General features: G+C 44.1%; 1 protein-coding gene across 1 annotated transcript; it reads left to right on the top strand.

The window, feature by feature from the left end:
• The first annotated feature begins 9,533 nt into the window (after positions 1–9,533).
• On the top strand, positions 9,534–12,767 carry LOC144596192 (fibrinogen-like protein 1-like protein). Its single transcript, XM_078404382.1, has 2 exons — positions 9,534–9,720; positions 12,076–12,767. The coding sequence occupies exons 1-2, from the start codon at positions 9,534–9,536 to the stop codon at positions 12,765–12,767; spliced, it is 879 nt and encodes a 292-aa protein (XP_078260508.1).
• Positions 12,768–23,152: the final 10,385 nt, after the last annotated feature.

Genomic DNA, 23,152 nt, shown 5'->3' with positions numbered 1-23,152 from the left:
CAAATAATGTTGCTGAATGGAGAAGCTGTGTTAAGCTTTTGATTTGCTCTCGTCTGCAATAACTGTGTACTCTGTAGTATAGTAATAAAATCTTCAAAGCGATAAAAAAAAACCTTGTTTTTGTTTGAGTGACTGCAATAATAAAATGGAAAATATCTACTTGCACATTGAAAAGACCTGCTTTCTATCTTTTAGTTTAGTTTCATTTAGCTTAGAGACACAGTGGGAAAACAGGCCCTTCGGCCCACTGAGTCCTCACCGACCAGCGATCCCTGCACACCAACATTCGTGTGCACATACACTCGGGACAAGTGTGGCTTATACTAAGCCAATTAACCTACAAACCTGTACGTCTTTGGAGATTGGGAGGAAACCCAGAGAGTTGTGAATCTGTGGAATTCTCTGCCACAGAAGGCAGTGGAGGCCAATTCACTGGATGTTTTCAAGAGAGAGTTAGATTTAGCTCTTCGGGCTAACGGAATCAAGGGATGTGGGGAGAAAGCAGGAACGGGGTACTGATTTTGGATGATCGACCATGATCATATTGAATGGCGGTGCTGGCTCGAAGGGTCGAATGGCCTACTCATGCACCTATTTTCTATGTTTCTATCTCGGGCAAAACCCATGCAGATTACGGGGAGATCGTACAAACTCTGTACAGACAAGCACACACAGTGCGGATCGAACCCTGGTCTCTGGTGCTATTAAGCAGTAACTTTACCGCTATGCCACCTTGCTGCCCATATCTCTGAGATATATATGGACTGCAAGATACTTTACATTGTGTTGCACAGAGCTGTCTGCATAAACATGGGTGCCTAACCTTTACCATTCTTAAACTTGAGTATAGAACATAAAATTATGGGATTCTTCACTCTAAATGGTAACCATCATAAAACAATATAAGGTTTGTTCCATGCAATAATTGTATGGTATTCAGCTTTTTGGTTTAGTTGATTTGGATGAGGGTTTACGAGAAATAGAACTACATTTGTTGATGACAAAAGGGCTAGGTAGCTGTGTGTGTGTGTGTGTATGTGGAGAAGAGGATGCAAAAGACAAGAGATCATTTGTAGATTAGGTGAGAAGGCAAGGAGATGGCAGCTAGAATACATCGTGGAAAAATATTATGTTTAGTTTAGTTTTAGTTTAGAGATATAACGCTGAAACAGGCCCTTCGGCCCACCGAGTCCGTGCCGACCAGCGATCCTAGCCCACTTACACTATCCTACACACAGAACGGACAATTTACAATTATACCAAGCCAATTAACAGACAAACCTAGATGTCTTTGGATTGGGGGAAGGGGGGGTAAACTGGAGATCTCGGAGAAAACCCACGCAGGTCATGGGGAGAACGTACAAAATCCGTACAGATTAGCACCCACAGTCAGGATCGAATCGGAGTCTCTGGCGCTGTAAGGCAGCAACTCTACCAACTGAGCCACCAGGCTGCCCTTTTTGCACGATCTTCAAGCTGGTGTATTTATTAATGTATCACACTCTCTGGGGAACAGATGAATGTGGAGTAACCTTATTGAAACATTTAAGATATTGAGCAGCTTTGGTCGACAAAATGGAGAGGGTACAGAGGAGATTTACTAGAATGTTGCCTGGGTTTCAGCACTTAGGCTACAGAGAGAGGTTGAACAGGTTGGGTCTTTATTCTTTGGAGCGTAGAAGGTTGAGGGGGGACTTGATAGAGGTTTTTAAAATTTTGAGAGGGACGGACAGAGTTGACGTGGGTAGGCTTTTCCCTTTGAGAGTGGGGAAGATTCCAACAAGGGGACATAGCTTCAGAATTGAGGGACAAAGGTTTAGGGGTAACATGAGGGGGAACTTCTTTACTCAGAGGGTTGTGGCTGTATGGAATGGGCTTCCGGTGGAAGTGGTGGAGGCTGGCTCGATTTTATTATTTAAGAGTAAATTGGATAGGTATATGGATAGGAGGGGATTGGAGGGTTATGGTCTGAGTGCAGGTAGATGAGACTAGGTCAGGGAGAATGGTCGGCGTGGACTGGTAGGGCCGGACAGGCCTGTTTCCATGCTGTCGTTGTTATATGTTATATGTTATGTTATATGGTCTGAGAATATTTCCCCTGGTGAGCAATCTAGGAAATTTAGGGAGCACGGCCCCAGCAAAAAGGACCTCTGAATTAAGACTGAGGCAAGTAGGACTTTCTTGTCCCTCCAGCGGGCTATGGATCATTGGATTTATTTAGTCGAGAGGGCACAATGCTGTATCATTAAGAAAAATTAAGGCTTAGAAACATGGATTTTTAGACCTTTACAAAATGAAGGAAACCCCAGACCATCAATTAAGTTACTTACATTAATGTGGTTTAGTTTATTATTGTTGTCAAGTGTTCTGAGATATGGTGGAAAACGTTGGTTTGTATGCTGGCCCAGGTTGCAAAACAGAATAGAAGCTTAGTGCAGTAAATAGTTTTAGTTTTACAATGCACAGAAAGTGCAGATTTTTTAAAAATGTGCAAAGGCAGCTACAAGGTAGATTGGCAGATTGGGAATTCATCCTGAGCAAATGGGAGGTCCACTTAAAAATGGGGAAGGAGCTGATCTTGAATGTAGTGGGACATTCTTGCAAGTTCTTGTGTCATCCGCCCGACGGGAGAGGGGAGAAGAGAGAATGACGAGGGTGTGATGGTCCACGACAATGCTGGCTGCTTTTCTCAGGCGGCATGGGGTAGATGGAGTTAATGGGGGAAGGATAGGAGGAGGAGGAGGAGGAGGGAGAGGCTGGTTTATGTGATGGACTGAGCCGGGTTCAAAACTCTCTGCAATATCTCGTGATCTTGGGCAGAGCAGTTGCCATACCAGGCAGGGCTTTCTATGCTGCATCCATAGAAATTGGTAAGAGGCATCGGAGAGTCGTTGGAGACAGGCATCCTCTGCGGAGGTAGAGGTGTGATTTCTTGGCCATGGTGCCAATGTGGTTGGACCAGGACAAATTGTTGGTGAAATTTAAACCAAGGGATTTGAGGTTGTCTACCATCTCCACTTCAGTGCCACATTATGCGGACAAGGGACCACAGTTTAAGAATAAGGGGTAGGCCATTTAGAACGGAGATGAGGAAGAACTTTTTCAGTCAGAGAGTGGTGAAGGTGTGGAATTCTCTGCCTCAGAAGGCAGTGGAGGCCAGTTCGTTGGATGCTTTCAAGAGAGAGCTGGATAGAGCTCTTAAGGATAGCGGAGTGAGGGGGTATGGGGAGAAGGCAGGAACGGGGTACTGATTGAGAGTGATCAGCTATGATCGCATTGAATGGCGGTGCTGGCTCGAAGGGCTGAATGGCCTACTCCTGCACCTATTGTCTATTGTCTATTGTCTATTGTCTAAGGTGTGTACACCCCTCTTACTGAAGTTGATGACCAACTCCTTCATTTTATTGACATTGAGGGGAAGGTCATTGTCTTGACACCCTTTAGACTTTTGACTCCAGAGGCACATTGAGTCTGCACCAATCACCCAATACATTAGCACTGCCCTACACACCAGGGACCAATTTTATTCTTTTAATTAGAGTCATAGAGTCATAGAGTGATGGCGCTATGGAACCAGGCCCTTCGGCCCAACTTGCCCACTCTAGCCAACATGTCCCAGCTACACTAGTCCCACTTTCCTTCGCTTGGCCCATATCCCTCTAAACCTGTCCTATCCATATACCTTTTTAATTGTTTCTTAAACATTGCGATAGTTCCTGCCTCAACTACCTCCTCTGGCAGCTCATTCCATACACCCACCACCATTTGTGTGAAAAGGTTACATTTCAGATTCCTATTAAATCTTTTCCCCTTACTGTAAACCCATGTCTTCTGGTTCTTGATTCCTCTACTCTGGACAAGAGACTCTACCCAATCTATTCCTCTCATGATTTTATACACTTCTATAAGATCACCCCTCATCCTCCTGTGTTCCAAAGAATAGTGTCTCAGCCTACCCAACCTCCCCCTATAGCTCAGAGCTCTCCCTAGAGCCCAGACATCCTTGTAAATCTTCTCTGCACCTTTTAAGCTTGACAACATCTTTCCTTTAACATGGTGCCCAGAACTGAATACAATAATCTAAATGCAGCCTCACCAACAACTTATACCACGGCAACATGACCTTCCATATATACTTCTATACTCAATACTTCTAGAGTATATACTTCTACACTCAATACGCTGACTGATACCCTGCCAATACTCTGAAGACTAATATGCCAAACGCCTTTTTGGCCACCCTATCTATCTGCGACTCCACCTTCAAGGAACCATGCACCTGCTCTCCTAGATCCCTCTGCTCAACAACACTACCCAGAGCCCTACCATTCACTGTGTAGGCCCTGCCCATGTTAGATTTCCCAAAATACAGCACCTCACGTTTTTCTGCATTAAATTCCTTCAACCATTCCTCAGCTCACCTGGCCAACCGATCAAGGTCCTGATGCAAATTCTCACAGCCATCATCACTATCTGCAATCCCACCTATTTGTGTATCATCTGCAATCTTGCTTATCCTGCCATGTACGTTCTCATCCAAATCATTGACATAGATATCTAGATATTCCCTATAAATTTGTATAGATATTCCCTCCACATCTGTGGAGGTAATGGAAAGGGGGTATTTCAGGTTGAGATCCTTCTTCATTCTGGAGGGTCATTTCCTCAGGTTAGCCTCAGATGTATTCAGTATCAATCCTGTTCCACCATGGGTGCTTCAACATAATTGTCTTCATAACTCTGAATTCATTATTTTACATATCCGGGATCACCATCTCCCCATCGTCATCCAAATTAATTCAACTAAAAATAGTTTGCAATAGTAGGGGCAATACTATGGAGATCCCGACTATGGAGTTTGTACGTTCTCCCCGTGACTGCGTGGGTTTTCTCCGAGATCTTTGGTTTCCTCCCACATCTCCAAAGACGTACAGGTTTGTAGTTTAATTGGCTTGGTATTAGTGTAAATTGTCCCATGTGTGTGTGTAGGATAGTGTTAATGTGTGGGGATCGCCGGTTGATGCAGACTCGGTGGGCCGAAGGGCCTGTTTCCATGCTGTATCTCGAAAAAAAATAGTCTATCTTTGAAATTCCTGAACAATTGTAATGTTCTGAAAAGGCTGACTGGGACTGTCAATTTTTTCAAACATCCTTAGACTGTAAAAGCCCTTCAAGAGTCACTTTCAGTGACAGCTCGGATAGCTGGAGAGCCTGAGACATCCCTCCCTATAAAGACCACGCTAGAAGAAGCAGCCTGGGCCAGAAGCAGAGGAGCCCATTAGTTGACTTAAATCTTTATCACCAACTCTGCTGACCAGTTGTAATTTCCCTCCCTCTGATGGACATTGGTTTGAAATCAAACATCAGAAAGCAAGAGTTTAAAGTAGCAATCATAGTCAGCCATGTGGTCCTTGCAGCTTGTTTTTTTAATTTTAGTTGAGATATAAAGCGTGGAAACAGTCCCTTGGTCCCACCGGATCCACGCTTACTATCGGTCACCCGTACACTAGTTCTATGTCCTACACACTAGGGGCAATTTACAGAAGCCACTTTACCTACAAACCTGCATGTCTTTGGAATGTGTGATGAAAACGAGCTCCCGGAGAAAACCCACTTGGTCACGGGGAGAACGTACAGACTCCACACAGACAGCACCCGCAGTCAGGATCGAACCCGGGTATCTGGAGCTGTGAGACTGCAACTCTGCCGCTGCGCCACTGTGCCGCCCTTACATGTTCTTTACATCCTCGAAGAAATCCATCAAATTAGTCACACATGATTTCCACAAATTATGGAACAGTGCCGGAGTGCCCGTGAATATAAAACTGGCAACCTTGGTCCCAGGGAAGTTTAAGATTAGTGGCGTTTCAGTGTTCACAGCTAAGCACGTACGTGGCACTGCAAGCTTTTCTTCCCATTTACACAGGTGCCAATTCGTGCAAAATAGGGTGGATGTAATAGGTTGACTGTAGTTATTACATTTTATGGAGATGTCTCAAGTGAGATGCTTTCATGATAAGCGCTGAATCACACGGAAGGCACATGAGGAGACCAAATATTTGCAAGAAAGTAATGACAGTCAAGGACAACTATTGACAAATAACTTCTAAAGCAACACCATTCACCAAATGTTTAATATTGTTAGTTGGGCTATAAACAAGGTTTGCTTTGGGTATATGACAAATAGTTATCATTCCAAAATCTAACATGCGGCATACGCAAAGCTGAGGTTCCTCCCATAACTTATGATTTAGTCACTTGATCATCATGCTTATGTCCATAACCTTTGTTTTATCAAACATTGTTTTACTTTATTGATTTTAAGATAATGAACTGAAATCTGCAAATCTGCTTCCTTGTTTCCTTAAACGCGTCCTTTTACCACTGATTTGTTGAAAGCTAATTAAGTTTCAGTTTTTTTTTGTTGCAAAATAGGGAATAAAATGTGAGTTTTGTGGTAAACAGGGACTTTCAAAAGGCATTTTGAATATCATATTAATGTCTCTGATGATGTGTCTTTTAATTTAATTTATAGATACAGCGTGGAAACAGGCCCTTCGGCCCACCGAGTCTGCGCCGACTAGCAATCACCGTACACTAGCATTATCATACACACTAGGGACAATTTATAATCTTTACTGAAGCCAATTAACCTACAAACCTGTACGTCTTTGGAGTGTGGGAGGAAACCGGATCGCTCGGGCAAAACCCACGCAGTCGCGGAGAGAGCGTACAAACTTCGTACAGACAGCACCCGTAGTCAGGATTGAACCCGGGGTCTCTGGCGCTGTAAGGCAGCAACTCTACCGCTGCGCCACCGTGCCGTCCCTTCTGCAGTCAGGGACGTTCATTCTCCTGTAATGTTAATCCTGTATGTCCCACCACAAAAGCTGCCCCACTTTACTGCATTTCTGCCATGTTCTGTTTCTGTTTGAAGAATTCCAGCCTTTCCAGCATTTTGGCAGCAATGTCGCCACTGTAAGTGAGGAAGGTTTGTGGCTAGTGGAGGCAGATGCATTACACAAGAGGTGGATGAGCGCTTGAAAGGAAAAAGATATACAGGGCGGTGAGGAGGGGGGGTGGGGGGGGGGGGGTGGAGGGAGGTGAGATGAGGCAGGGGGCAGTGGAACTAGTTGAATTGCTCTTGCTTTGAGTTGGCAATTCCCACAGATTCCCTTCTTTGTCGTAACCTTTCCATGGTTCAGGGCAAAATACTGAAGGGTATGGTAATGGGCTTGGTAATGAGGAGATGGGGAGCTGAAGCCATAATTATAAAAATAGTCACGAGAATGTAATTCTCATCTGGAGGGTGAGAATTACTTCATCTAGAGGGTGGTGTTAATGTGCAACTTGCTGCCATGTGGAGAGGTTGTAGTGAAATTCAACAATTTTTAAGAGAAAATTAGATCAACGTGAGATAAAAGCTGACGGGTTCAGATGGACATAGGACATAAAGTCTAAGTGGTTAGTGCTGATCTCCAGAGACATCTTGTGATGCAAATCCAGGGTTCCCTGAAAGTGGCAATACAGGTGAAAAGGCATTTGGTCTAAGTATCTCCATAAGCCTTGGCATGCTGCAACTTGGTTAGACCACAATTGGAGTAGTTCTGGTCACCAGTGTATAGGAAGGATGTGGTAGCAATCGAGAGAGTGCAGAAGAGATTTACCGGGTATAATGACTGGAGTGGAAGACTGTAGTTATAACGAGAGATTGTCGAGATCGGGTTTATTCTCATTATTCTCATGAGGCTAAGGGGGTGACCTTATTGAGGTTTAGAAAATTAAGAAGGCATTGATAGGATAGATAGTCACAAACTTTTTTGCAGGGACTCTTAAACTGGAGTGCACAGATATAAAGTGAAAGGAGGAACATTTGAAGGAGATCTGAAGGGCAGGTTTTTCATACAAAGGGTGGTGAATATTTGGAATGAGCTGCCGGAGGAGGTAGTGGAGACATGCACTGTTATATATTGAAAAGACATTTCGACAGATATTTTAATAGGAATGGAGTAGGATTTGGGCCACATGCCGGCAAATGGGATAGGCCGTGATAGGTAATATGGTCCATGTGGACAAGATGAATCATAGAGTCATAGAGTGACACAATGTGCAAACAGGCCCTTCGTTCCAACTTGCCCACATCGGCCAACATGTCCCAGCTACACTAGTCCCACCTGCCTGCATTTGGTCCATATCCCTCCAAATCTATCCTATCCATGTACCTGTCTAACTGTTTCTTAAATGTTGGGATAGTCCTAGCCTCAACTACCTCCTCTGGCAGCTTGTTCCATGCACCCACCACCCTTTGTGTGAAAAAGTTACCCCTCAGATTCCTCTTGAATCTTTTCCCTTCACCATTAACCTATGTCCTCTGGTCCTTGATTCACCTACTCGAGGCAAGAGACTCTGTGCATCTACCCAATCTATTCCTCTCATTTTATACACCTCTACAAGATCACCCTTCATCTTCTTGTGCTCCAAGGAATAGAGACCCAGTCTACTCAACCTCTCCCTCTTGCTCAGACCCTCTAGTCCTGGCAACATTCTCGTAAATCTTCTCTGTACCCTTTCCAACTTGACAACATATTTTCTATAACATGGTGCCCAGAACTGAACAAAATACTCTAAATGTGGCTTCACCAACGTCTTATACAACTGCAGCATGACCTCCCAACTTCTATACTGTACACGAGCCCATCTCAATAAGAGCACATTTCTGTGCTGGCAACAAGGAATGGCGGATGCTGATTTACAAATAAGGACACAAAGTGCTGGGGTAACACAGTGGCTCAGGCAGCATCTCTGGAACATGGATAGGTGATGTTTCGGGTTGCCAACCTGCTCCAGGCTTTGTGCTGCAGGTTTTTATGAATAGATGAATAAATCATTGAAAATATCTCACTCTTATCTCTGCCTGAATTATATTATAAGTTCAATTTTGAATATATTGGGTTTAAAAAGATTGCAACTAATATTATAATCTCATTTAATATTAGCTATTACAAGAAGTGTGTATAACGATGTAGCATTGAACTAGGCAACTCAGAATGACTAATGCTGGCATGTTAGCTCCAAAGAAAATAAATGAGATCATAAACGTGAAGAATAATTGTTAAACTTGAGGTGATGCAACTCTGCATGGTTTGAAAACAATTTAACAGAATTGCCAAAATAATTAAATATAAGGTCACTTTATTACCTCTGTAAACATCTGCAGAATGTTTTGATAGCTTACTGAAAATGCACATTTACCTGCAAGTGAAAGATCGCAGTTTATAGTCCCTATCATATGCTCCAGCTGTTAAAGACATTTACAATACATTCAGGACATTCACAATATAAACATAGTTAATATTTAATAGTTTGCGACAATTTAAATTCGGATCTCCTGTATAAAAACCCAACGGGTTCATATGCTGCTTAATCTGCTCCCTGCAAGACTCCCAGTAAGTCTGGAGACATTTACGGCAAATTGAAAATTTAAATTATAAGATTAATTCATGTACTTTATCCTTTTTTGCAGGAACCCAATCATGAATTTCCATGATAAGTGGTTGCTGTTCTCAGTCGTGATACTGTCTGCTCAAAGCCTCACCAGCTATGCAGTTCCAGAAGCCATGACCTACAAGGCCCTCCAAGTTCAAGTGGGTAATGCAAAAATGGTGCCCGAAGACAAAGTGAACATGATCATAAACGTGAGGGATCTGCTTTTGAAGAAAGGTAAGCTGTTTCAATGGCATTTTGCTTAAGATTTTATAGACAATAGACAATAGACAATAGGTGCAGGAGTAGGCCATTCAGCCCTTCGAGCCAGCACCGCCATTCAATGCGATCATGGCTGATCACTCTCAATCAGTACCCCGTTCCTGCCTTCTCCCCATACCCCCACACTCCGCTATCCTTAAGAGCTCTATCCAGCTCTCTCTTGAAAGCATCCAACGAACTGGCCTCCACTGCCTTCTGAGGCAGAGAATTCCACACCTTCACCACTCTCTGACTGAAAAAGTTCTTCCTCATCTCCGTTCTAAATGGCCTACCCCTTATTCTTAAACTGTGGCCCCTTGTTCTGGACTCCCCCAACATTGGGAACATGTTTCCTGCCTCTAATGTGTCCAATCCCCTAATTATCTTATATGTTTCAATAAGATCCCCCCTCATCCTTCTAAATTCCAGTGTATACAAGCCCAATCGCTCCAGCCTTTCAACATACGACAGTCCCGCCATTCCGGGAATTAACCTAGTGAACCTACGCTGCACGCCCTCCATAGCAAGAATATCCTTCCTCAAATTTGGAGACCAAAACTGCACACAGTACTCCAGGTGCAGTCTCACCAGGGCCCGGTACAACTGTAGAAGGACCTCTTTACTCCTATTTTGAAGTGCATATAATTTATATCCTCCTCTATCCTAGTTTAATAAAATAAATACCTGCTTCTATCTTGTGCAAAGATGTTCCTGTCTGATCTAGCATTGCTGGCAAAGGAGTGATAGGATCGGAAGGGTTGCTCTGAGAACCAGGATATTCTCAATGGGCTGAATGTCAGCGCATTTAAATCAAAAATAAATCTGACTTCTTTGCACAGAAATGTAGGGTTTACTAACATCTTACATTCGGTGAAGAATTCACCAGTCGTGACCCACAACTAATGGACAAGGCCATCGGCAATAATGCTTTCACATCTTCAAGATGGTCCAAAGTGCTTCAGATAATATAACAGTTGTCATGACGTATTTTGTTTGGAAGTGAGCTAAATGTTTTGTGCATAAAAAGATAAGTAACTACGACCTGTGCTTGAAGAATTATAATTGGAATAGCACCAGGAAATTTTAGATATACTTTTTTAGCTGGATATCAGCTCCCTGCTCAAGTTACTGGCATGGTGGGGCAAAGGTTGCGCTGCTACATTACAGCACCAGAGGGACCAGCATTAAACCCTGACAACGGGTGCTATTTGTATGGAATATGTATGTTCTGCTTGTGACCGCGTGGGTTTTCTCCGTGTGCTCCCATACTCTAGACGGACAGGCTTGTAAATTGCAAATTGTCTCCAGTGTGTACGATAGTACTAGTGTACGGGGTGATCGGTGGTCGGCACGGGCTCGGTGAGCCGCAGGGCCTGTTTCCGCGCTGTATCTCTAAAGTCTGAAGTAAAGTTTAATCAAAACTAATTAACTCTGAGAATAAAGCACTCATCTCAGAAGATAACTAATCTGTCAGTCTGGTTTTTGATTGAAGCTTGATTCTAACTCTCCTAACTCTAACAGCCAACAAAGCAACAGGAATTGTATTTCGCCTCATATTTCGCCTGGGCAGTTTGCAGCCCAGTGGTATGAACATCGACTTCTCCAACTTTAGATAGTTCCTCTGTCCCTCCCTTCCCCTCCCCCTTCCCAGATCTCCCTCAATCTTCCTGTCTCCACCTATATCCTTCCTTTGTCCCGCCCCCCTGACATCAGTCTGAAGAAGGGTCTCGACCCGAAACGTCACCCATTCCTTCTCTCCCGAGATGCTGCCTGACCTGCTGAGTTACTCCAGCATTTTGTGAATAAATCGATTTGTACCAGCATCTGCAGTTATTTTCTTATAGGAATTGTATTTAACTGAACTATGGTGATATACCTGAACCGCCACTAGGTCCTGGCTTGAAGGAATATAGCAGCCTGTGAAATTCTACTGGGATCTTCCTAGGAAAGTGGTATTGCCATTTTGCGTAGCATAGGAGGTTTACTTGTAATTGTTAAACAAAATGAAAAGTAAAAAATTCTTCCAAATTAAACTGCTTTATATTGAAAGAAATTAGAGTAGTACAAGCAAGACTGAGGTAGAAACAGACCAAATCTGAAGAAGGGTCTCGACCCAAAACATCACCCATTCTACAGAGATGTTGCCTGTCCCGCTAAGTTACTCCAGAATTTTGTGTCTACCGTTAAATATTAAATTTCATTTTAGATTGCATTCATTATTCAAATGATTTGTAAATACAGTAAGATATTGTTAAAATTATGCATGGATATTAATGAAAAAATGTACATTAAATGATACGGGAAAAAGTAATTAAATGCTTTATGTCACAGCAAGATATGCCAAGGACTGCAATGAACTCTTACGACTAGGTTTCAATGAAAGTGGCCTCTACGTCATCCAGCCAGAACCAGTACAAAGTACACCCTTAATTGTGGTGAACTGTGAGATGGAATATGACTGTGGTGGATGGACAGTGCTGGAGCAGAACTCCAGACAAAGCCTGCTGACATGGAACGAAACTTGGACCACATACGAGTTTGGGTTTGGGAATGTTCTGGGTGACCATTACCTTGGCAATAAGTACATGCATTACATCACCAGCCAAATGTGGTATAAAGCAAGAGTAGTTTTGGATCAGGCGAACCAGGCAAATAAAATCATTCGGAGATACGCAGAGTATGACATATTCCGGGTCGGTTCACCGCTTTCTGGCTATAAACTGTATCTTGGTGGCTTTACAGGTAATGGTGGGGATGGTATGACCGTTTTTAATAACCTGGTTGATAATTTGCCTTTTAGCACAAGGGATAGGGATTCAGATCAGGATTCAGCGAACTGTGCACTGAAGTACGGTGGGGGGTGGTGGTTTAATACTTGTGCTACTGATACCCCCTATGCTATGTTGACCCAGAAAGAGGCCATTCATTGGAAGCCCTTTTGCACCAACTGTATTAGAGTCCAATTCCTGGTCAGGTCTGTCAACATGTATTGCCTCAGGAGAGGAATGGTGAACAGATACTAATTTTATTTCAACATGCGATGATCTGTGCATTTAGTTACTGGAACGATACAATGCTTGATTCTCTTGGTATCGTATAGAAATAAACTTCATGAAAGCACCTGTGAATGTTTCGGTTACTGAAGCTACTTTTTGCCTTGTTGACTAATGTGTGTGCAAGATGCCCTACAAGGACAAAACAAAATTTATGAGATCAGGCTCGCAGCTATCAATCTTGATCGAAAGATGTTTCTATGTTTCTATGTTTCTATAAAAGGGAGATCAATTTTCGCTCTGCCAGCCTCAGTTTTCTGCCCCAGCGAGAATGAAAATAAATGACTGAGGGCCCCGAACAATAGCCAGGATGCAGGGTACAAGTTGCATCAGGAAATAAAATCGGCGTGTAGGAAAGGCAACGCTACGGTGGTCAAGGGAGATTTCAATATGTCACACAGAATCTAACATCCTATTGCAAGGACAGACAGGTGTGTAGAGGAGGTGGGGTAGCACTGCTGCTAAGGAATGAAATCCAGTCCTTAGCAAAGGGGGGCATAGGATCAGAAGATGTAGAGTCCATGTGGGTAGAGGTGAAAAACTGCAAGGGTAAAAAGAGTCTAATGGGAGTTATTTACAGGCCCCCAAACAGTAGCCAGGATATAAGGTACAAGTTGCGTCAGGAAATAAAATCGGGGTGTTGGAAAGGCAATGGTCATGGGAGATTTTAATATGCAGGTAGACTGGGAGAATCAGGCTGGCACTGGATCCCAAGAGAGAGAATTTGTAGAGTGCCTCCGAGATAGTTTCCTAGAGGAGTTTGTAGTGGAGCCTACCAGGGAGAAGACAATTCTAGATTTATTGTTGTGCAATGAACCAGATTTAATAAGAGAACTTGAGGTAAAGGAACCACTAGGAGGTAGTGACCACAATATGACAAGATGTAACCAACAATATGAAAGGGAGAAGGTGAAATCGGATGTGTCGGCATTACAGGTGAGCAAAGGGGACTACCAAGGCAGAGGGAGGAGCTGGCAAAGATTGACAGGAAACGGGCTTTAGTAGGAATGAAGGTAGAGCAGCAATGGCAGGAATTTCAGCTGATAATTCAGAAGGTGCAGGATCATTTCATTCCAAAGAGGAAGATCCCAGGGGGAGAATAAGACGACCATGGCTGACAAGGGAGGTCACGGACCACATAAAAGCAAAAGATAGGGTGTATAACATTGCAAAGATTAGTGGGAAGCCAGAGGATTGGGATGTTTTTAAACAACAAAAGGTAACTAAAAGGGCAATACGTAGATTATTTTCTAAATGTCGAGAATCCAGAAATCAGAGGTGCAAAGGGACATGGGAGTGCTGGTGCAGGACTCCTAAAAAGTTAATTTGCCAGTCGAATTGGTAGTAAGGAAGGCAAATTCAATGCTAGCATTTATATCAAATTTGTGAGCAAATTTGGGGCCCTACCCGAAGAAAGGACGTGTTGGCTCTGGAGAGGGTCGAGAGGTTTACAACAATGATTCCAGGAATGAGTGGGTTAGCATATGATGAGCACTTGACAGCACTGGGCCTCGACTCGCTGGAGTTTAGAAGGTTGAGGAGGGACCTTATTGAAACGTACAGAATAATGAAAGGCATAGATAGAGTGGATGTGGAAAGGATGTTTCCACTGGTGGGAGAATCTAGGACCAGAGGTCATAGCCTCAGAATTAAAGGACGCTCTTTTAGAAAGGAGGTGAGGAGGAACTTCTTTAGTCAGAAGCTGGTTAATCTGTGGAACTCATTGCCACAGAGGGCTGTGAAGCCCAAGTCAGTGGATATTTTTAAGGCAGAGATGGACAAATTCTTGATTAGAACGGGTGTCGAGTGCTATGGGGAAAAGGCAGGAAAATGGGATTATGAGGCAGAGATCAGCCATGAATGAATGGCAGAATTGACTCGATGGGCCGAACAGCATAATTTTATTCCTATAACTTGTGAAGATAGGCACAGAATGCTGGATCAGGCAGCATCAGGCAGCATCTCTGGAGAAAAGGAACAGGTGACATTTCGAGTCAAGACTGAGAGTCAGGGGAGAGGGAAACTAGAGGTATGTAAAGGTGCAAAGACCGAATGAATGAAAGGTATGAAAAGAACAAATCAAAGCTGGCAGCGAAGACTAATAAATTGTAGAACCCACAATGGTCCATTGTTGGCTGAGGAAAAGGTGATAACGAGTAGATACAGTGAAACTAAGCGGATGAGTGAAACTAGTGGGGTGTCTAGCATGGGGGAGGGACAGAGAGGGAAAGCAAGAGTTACTTTAGAGATATCAATATTCATACTGTTAGGTTGTAGGCGGCACGGTGGCGCAGCAGTAGAGTTGCTGCCTTGCAGCGCCGGAGACCCGGATTCGATCCCGACTACGGGTGCTGTCTGTACGGAGTTTGTACGTTCTCCCAATGGTTTTTTTTCTGAGATCTTCGATTTCCTCCCACACTCCAAAGATGTATGTAAATTGGCTTGGTAAATGTAAAAATTGTCCCTAGTGGGTGCAGGATAGTGTTAATATGTGGGGATCGTTGGTTGGTGCAGACCCGGTGGACCCTGTTTCCGCGCTGTATCTCTAAACTAAACTAAAGCCTAAGCAAAATATGCGGTGCTGTTCCTCCAATTTGCATTTGGCCTCATTCTGACAGTAGAGGAGGCCCAGGACAGAAAAGTCAACGTGGGAATGGGAGTTGAATTGAATTGAATACTTTTTATTAGCCAAGTGTGTATGCATACAAGGAATTTGCCTTGGTGCTTTGCTCGTAAGTAACAACACGACATACAGTAAACAATTAAGAATAATACATAAAACATTAAGAATAAAACATTATAGTTTAATCATGTTGAAAGTGTTTGCAACCGGGAGAGTGTGTGGGCCAAGGCGGACTGAGAGAAGGCATTCAGCGAAACGAACGCCCAGTCTGCTCTTGTTCTCGCCAATATCTCCTTTTCTCCAAAGATGCTGCCTGACCTACTAAGCTACTCAAGCATTTTGTGTCTATTTTCAGTGTAAATCAGCATTTGCAGTTGCTTCTCACACATAGTACTAGCATCCATTGTATTGTACTGCCACAGTTCCGAGACCATCAACTGAATACCGGGTTGGGAGATCTAAATTGTACTATGACGCCTAACACGATAGTATTACACTACACAGAAAGTTTCCCAGGGGGCTAAGAAAGAAATTGACGGAATACCGACAATGTCCTATTTTCAAACCATTAAATATCAAATTGACAAAATGCCCAAAGGTTTCGCATTAGTTATATCACATCTTAAGCAATACCTTCTCTGAAGGAGTACCTGGGTTGGGAGCCTACTTTAAAAGTAATCGCTGATGGCCATAAACATCACAAAATTCCCACACTTACCTGACCGTCAAACTGTCGCCTCCAATCTACCTGTCCTGACGGTAAATAAATTGATTAAACAAAACTATCTTCTGGTATCTTCAAATGCCTTTTCTTAATTCAATATGACGTGCTTCTAAATGCATCTGCGACAACCTAGCAAACCTGGGGACAGCATGCGACAGCACCCGCAATAAGCTACGATACCTGGCGACAAGCCAGCTGTCTCCGAGAAATTTCTATCTGGAAAATGTTTCCGCGGCGCGCGGAGATCTGCTACGATTCATTGAAGACTCCTCACGATCATGCCCACGACACCTCGGCGAATATTCGGCGACAGCCTAGTCGCCTTAAAATCGCCTAAGTGGGACAGGCCCTTTAGTGTACGGGTGATCGATCATTGGTTAGCATGGACTCAGTGAGCCAATGGACCTGCTTCCACCCTGTATCTCTAAACTAAACCAAACAATGGCCATCATTTATTCACATTATTCAATAGTTTTCTTCAAACTTATTTTACGAATTCAGATTGCACCCCAACACATATCGCCGTTTTAAAATATTCTGATTTGATATTCTTGCTGTTGAGGGCGTGCAGCGTAGGTTTACTAGGTTAATTCCCGGAATGGCGGGACTGTCATATGTTGAAAGACTGGAGCAACTAGGCTTGTATAAACTGGAATTTAGAAGGATGAGAGGGGATCTTATCGAAACATATAAGATTATTAAGGGGTTGGACATATTAGAGGCAGGAAACATGTTCCCAATGTTGGGGGAGTCCAGAACCAGGGGCCAGAGTTTAAGAATAAGGGGTAGGCCATTTAGAACGGAGATGTGGAAAAGCTTTTTCAGTCAGAGAGTTGCAAATCTGTGGAATTCTGTGGCTCAGAAGGCAGTGGAGACCAATTCTCTGAATGCATTCAAGAGAGAACTAGATAGAGCTCTTAAGGTTAGCGGAGTCAGGGGGTATGGGGAGAAGGCAGGGACGGGGTACTGATTGAGAATGATCAGCCATGATCACATTGAATGGTGGTGCTGGCTCGAAGGGCCGAATGGCCTACTCCTGCACCTATTGTCTATTGATGGAAAAATTAGTAAACAACTACATTGAATCGCCTCTGATACGTAGCATAAAAGCACCCTCAGCATCACACTGTGCTGGACTGCAGGGGCTTTAGTGGCACAGCTGTTGACTCACAGTGCCAGACACAGATTCAATCTTGAGCTTGGCTGCTGTCTGTGTGGAGTTTGCAAGTTCTCTCTGTGACTGTGTGGGTTTCCTCAGCGTACTCCGGTTTCCTCCCACATCCCAGACCCGTGAGGGTTAGTGCGTTAATTGGTCTTTGTGAATTGCCCCAAGTGTGTGGGGGAGTGGATTGCTTTACCAAAGGCACATGAGGGAATATTGCATTCTCCATTTCAGACATAACTTGCCCCCCGCTCTCCAGATTCAGAACTCCAAGCCAAGGGTTTCTCCATCCATCGCATGGCTCGGAATGTGCCATCGGAACAAGAGGCGGCGGCGTCTGCCTCATGGTAAACTGATCAAGATTCTCGGAAGTGCAAGTCTGGTCCAACCCCTGCTCACCCACCTAGAACATTTAAGAGTGAAGTGCCGTCCCTTCTACCTCTCATGTAACCTCACCTCCATCATCTTGACTCCAGTCCACATTCCGCCCCATCCAGACATTTGATTAGCACTGGAGGAGCTGCACACCGTGGTCGACACACTCCACATTATGTGGCCTGATGTCTCCTTTAGTTTTGTTTGTGGTCACGTGTACCAAGGTAGTGAAAAGTTTTTTGTTGCGTGCTATCCAGCCAGCAGGGAATATACATGATGGTCTGTCTTCACCAAGGCTAACCTCCAAACCACAATCTGCATGTCTCCTCCAGCACCAGAGGATCAAGCACTTAACCACTGGAGAACATGGACTTTAACATCGTGAAGCCCGCGGTCTCTGGTAAGAGGCCGACTCAGGAGCTCCATGCCGTGGAGTTTCAACTGCACCGACGTGGGAGTTTCGATCACCCCGATGGGGGCTTCAATCGTCGACTGTGGGGACTTCGATCGCCCCGACTGCGAATGGTTTGACTGCGGGAGAACAAAGAGGAACCTGATTGAACTTTATTGGCTTCCATCACAGTGAGGAATGTGGAATCCACTGCGATGGATGTTTATGTAAACTTTTATTTTACGTGGGTCTGCATCTTGTTGCTTTTCACTTAGTATGGCTGTAGGGTAACTTAAATTTTACTGTACCTTAACTGGTACATGTGATAATAAACTGACATTGAAATCTTGAAACCTCCTTAGATTTTTGAGGAAATTCAGCATGTCGCTGAATACTCTGATGAACGTCAACAGGTTCACAGTGAAGAGCATACCAGTTGTATCCCAGTCTGGCTGATTCTGTAATTTGAATGTTCAAGAATCTGGGAGAATGGTTACCTTTTCCTTTAATAAAGTTTTGATCAAAATTTGCTTCCTCATGTTTCTTTCTACATTTTCTCATTTGGTCTCAGATACCCACTTTATTTGACACAAACCGTCCCACCTTCTCTGCAACTGAAACTAAATTGTTTACTCTTTCCTAGTTCTGATGAATACCCTGAAACCCAATGTATCAACGCTGTTCCTCTTTCCAAAGATACTGCCAGATCTGCCGAGAATTTTCAGCAATTTCGGATTTTATTGTAGATTTTAAGCATCTGCAGTTGATTCCCCTCCCCCCCCCCTAAATTTTCATTTATTGTCAAGCTATCATGAATATTTTAAAACATTACCATCGGCCCATTTCAGATTGAGACATGGCAAATTATGTTGTGGGATAAAGAATTCACACAGATGACATAAAAACACTGATAAATATCACAGAACAATAGCTCAAAATTACATCAGCATTAATTTGAAAAAGATACTGAACAAATTAATCATATGGGAACCAGAATGATGACAGTATTTGAGTAACTCTGTAGGTCAGGCAGCATCTCAGGAAAACACGAATATCTGACATATCAGGTCGGAGCCCTTCATCAGACTGTGGTGTGGGGTTTGGGGGGGGGATAGAAAGCTGGAGAAATTAGAGTAGTACAAGCAAGACTGAGGTAGAAACAGACCAAATCTGAAGAAGGGTCTCGACCCAAAACGTCACCCATTCTACAGAGATGTTGCCTGTCCCGCTAAGTTACTCCAGAATTTTGTGTCTACCGTTAAATATTAAATTTCATTTTAGATTGCATTCATTATTCAAATGATTTGTAAATACAGTAAGATATTTGTTAAAATTATGCAAGATAATGTTTGGCAAGTGATAGGTCGATATGGTTGGGGGGGGTCGATAGGCAGATAGTTGGACAAAGGCCAGAGATAAAAAGACAAAAAGGGTGAGATAAGTATAGAAGGGGTGAGAATTGTGATGCCAGAAAAAGGAATATAAAGGTGGAATTGGACTGGGGGAGGGGGGGGGGGGGGGAATGGGTGCATATCCAGAGGGGGTACAGGGAAGAGAGGAGGGAAAAAACCCAATCTATATACTAAAACTCTTGTTTGTTTGTTCTTGAATTACAGCCAAAATGGTACATGATAGCCTGACAATTTCATGCCCACCTTACTCACCATCGTCCCTTTGGTGCTAATGGAAGAAGTTTAATTGAAATCGGTGTTATATTTTTAAAGTTATTCACATTTTAAAGTTTAAATTTTGGGAGGGCGGGGGTTAGAGGTTGGGGGGATGGAGGTTGGGGGGGAGAGGGAGGGCAGGGGGGGAGAGAGGCGGAAGAGGGAGGGGGAGAGGAGAGGGAGGAGGGGGTAGAGGGGAGTGGGAGAGGAGAGGGTGCTGCACCAATGCAGGAGAGGTTTGGGCCCAACTTGGTCTATTAAATAAATAAAAAGAGTTGTTTGTAGGTTAGTTACCTAAAATTGGAGCATTCAATGTTCATACTGTTAGATTGCAAGCTACCCAAGCAGAATATGAGGTGCTGTTCCTCCAATTTGTGTGTGACATCATTCATGCGCAGAGGCCCAAGATAGAAAATTCTTAATTGCAACGGCTTTACAGACACATTAAATAAACATAATACAAAATATACAGTAAACTATTCTGAGTAAATCAAGGGCCAAGGGTGTTATTTGCCGTATGCAATGGATAGGAACCAGAATAATTACATTCTTGCTTGTTGCAGTTTTCCAGGCATATTAGACACAGCAATAAATACAAAATAAATGATCAGTTATTCAAGTAAACCAGATCATGCATGGGAGTGCACAAAAACAATGTGCACAGAACAATCATGATACAAAGTCCACAGTGGTTCAGTGCTGAGGAAGGGTTGTGCATCGTGATTCAAGGACCTGATGGTCAAAGAGAGCAAGTTGTTCTTGAACCCTGGGAGATTGTGATTCTCAGGCTCCTGTGGCAGCAGTGAGAAGAGAACGTGACCATGCTGGTGCGGGACTTTGATGATGCTATCTGTCTTCTTGAGGCAACGCTTCCTATCGATCCCTTCGATGGCGAGGATGTCTGTTCCCATGACGGATTGGGCAACGTACACCACTTTCTGCAGCCTCCATCATTCTTGAACGTTCAAATTCCCGAACCAGGCTGCAGTGCAATCAGTCGGCGTAGTCTCCGCTTTTGGAAGTTTGATAAGAGTATTCGGTAACGTGCTGAATCTCCTCAAACCTTTGAGGAAGCAGTGGAGTTGTCTGAGCTTTGTGATTGCATCAGTGTGCTGGGCCTAGGATAGACCAGCAGAGATGTGCACTCCCAGAACTTGAAGCTGTTGACTCTCTCCATTGCTGTCCAGGCAAGGAAGATAGATGCATTGTCCCTCAGCTTTCCTTTCCTGACGTCAATAATCAGCCCCTTGATCTTACTAAAGTTGAGAGCAAGATCGTTGCTCCGGCACCACTCAACCAATTTGTCAATCGCCCTCCTGTACTCTGACATGATGTTGCCCCTCATTCCTCCAACAACAGCGGTATCCGCAACAAATTTAAAGATGGAGTCGTAACTGGCTGCAAAATCATGGGAGTAGAGAGAGAAAAGCAGGTGACAGAGCATGCAGCCCTGAGGTGCCCCAATGCTGATGGTCAATGAGGAGGTGGTGTTGTTTGATAAACCTGCCGATTCTGCACCCAAGATGCTGTGTAAGGCTGACATGTAAGCATGGAAGAAATCACCAATTGTTTTGCATCCTCAGGAAGCATAGAATATGGGGGATCATGAGGATGGGAAGGTGGCTTCAAGGAAAACAATTAGACACTGTCTTACTGAATGGCACAGCAGTGTGAAGGGTTACATAGTTCCTCCTGCTTCTATTTCTTACATTCTCAAGACGTCAATGTCAAGATGGGAAGTTGTACCTGGTGCAGGACCTTCAAAGTGAATGGTAGGGCCCTGGGGAGCAGGGGGTGCAGGTACATAAACATAGCACAAAAAGTAAGGAAATTTGTGTTTGGTAGATTATTTCTTTGTTGTAACAATGCTATTGGCAATAAATCTTATACCGTTGGAAAGCCTGTTTATTTCCCTTTTAAATGGTGCCACATTTGTAAGGAACATGCATTTGTGGGATGAGCAGCAGAGCTGAGTATATGGGTTGCGCCCATGAAAAATCTGCCAAATCTTCTCTGCCAATGCCAAAGAACTTATTCAGCTGTTGCTATTGACTCTTGTTTTGAGCTTCTGGTACCCCCAGGTGCTGACAATCAGGTGCCTGATTGGCAGCATCTGTGAGCATGGGCCCTGCTACAGTGGTCAGTAGGTGTCTGCTCCAAGAATCGGCATGAAACGTTTGACTGATCTGGATAGGGCCCGTGCGATAGGGCAACTTCAAGCTGGTGTTCCGCAAAACCAAGTTGCGGCATTATTTGGAGTGAGCCCTAGTACCATCTCCAAAGTGAAGGCCAAGTTCCATATAACGGGGGATGTCAGAGACAGGCCGCGAAGTGGGCGTCCCAAGAAGATGAACACCCGAAGAAAACCGTTTCCTCACCCTGTCAGCACTTAGGAACCGTAGGCTGTCTTCTACAGATTTGCAGTCAAGGTTTGCAGGACGATATGGCCGACGGCTCTCTGCCCAGACAATTCGGAACAGACTGCACGCAGCCGATCTCCGGTCTCATAGGGCTGCCAGGAGGCCTGCCATGACTGCCCTTCACCGTCAGGCCCGTTTGCGCTGGTGACGGCAACACGTGCACTGGAACCTGAACATGTGGAGGAACGTTATGTTCAGCGATGAGTCCAGATTCTGCCTACGGTAGTTGGATCATAGGGTCAAAGTGTGGAGAAGACGCGGAGAACGCTATGCTGATTGCTGCACCGATAGAGTAACATCTTTTGATGGAGGCAGTGTGATGGTGTGGGGCGGCATCTCCCTCACTGGAAAAACGAGGCTTGTCATCATTGGAGGCAATCTCAATGTAGAGAGATATCGAGATGAGATTCTGCAACCAGTGCCAATCCCATATCTCCACAGTCTGGGACCGAACTCTATCCTCCAAGATGACAATGCTCGCCCCCACAGAGCAGGGTTTCTCAGAGACTACTTCCAGAATTTGGGAGTGGAGAGGATGGAATGGCCTGCCAGCAGACCTGACCTCAACCCCATTGAACACTTGTGGGATCAGCTTGGGCGTGCTGTTCGTGCCAGAGTGACCAACACAACCACGTTGGCTGACTTGCGACAAATGCTGGTTGAAGAATGGGATGCCATCCCACAACAGTGTGTGACCAGGCTGGTGACTAGCATGAGGAGGTGCCAGGCTGTTGTGGCTGTGTATGGTTCTTCCACACGCTACTGAGGCTCCTGTTTATTAAATGAATAAATTGTTAAATTGCCAATATGTCTTGTTTCTTCAGACTTCAATCATCCAATCCACCAAGCAACACCGAACAAGAGTCAATGGCAGAATAAGCTGTTTGGCATTCGCAGAGAAGATTTGGCAGATTTTTCATGGGCGCAACCCACATACTCAGCTCTGCTGCTCATCCCACAAATGCATGTTCCTTACAAATGTGGCACCATTTA

The sequence above is a fragment of the Rhinoraja longicauda genome, chromosome 8, assembly GCF_053455715.1.
Source record: "Rhinoraja longicauda isolate Sanriku21f chromosome 8, sRhiLon1.1, whole genome shotgun sequence".
Classification (NCBI taxonomy): Eukaryota; Metazoa; Chordata; class Chondrichthyes; order Rajiformes; family Arhynchobatidae; genus Rhinoraja; species Rhinoraja longicauda.
This window is presented reverse-complemented; position numbering and strand designations above follow the sequence as displayed.

What these genes read in the sequence shown, in the direction of transcription:
- LOC144596192 (XM_078404382.1), top strand. Translation starts at nt 9,534, where the DNA reads ATGAATTTCCATGATAAGTGGTTGCTGTTCTCAGTCGTGATACTGTCT. An exon ending in GGATCTGCTTTTGAAGAAAG is followed by an intron (nt 9,721 to 12,075) that starts GTAAGCTGTTTC and finishes TTTATGTCACAG; the next exon opens with CAAGATATGCCAAGGACTGC.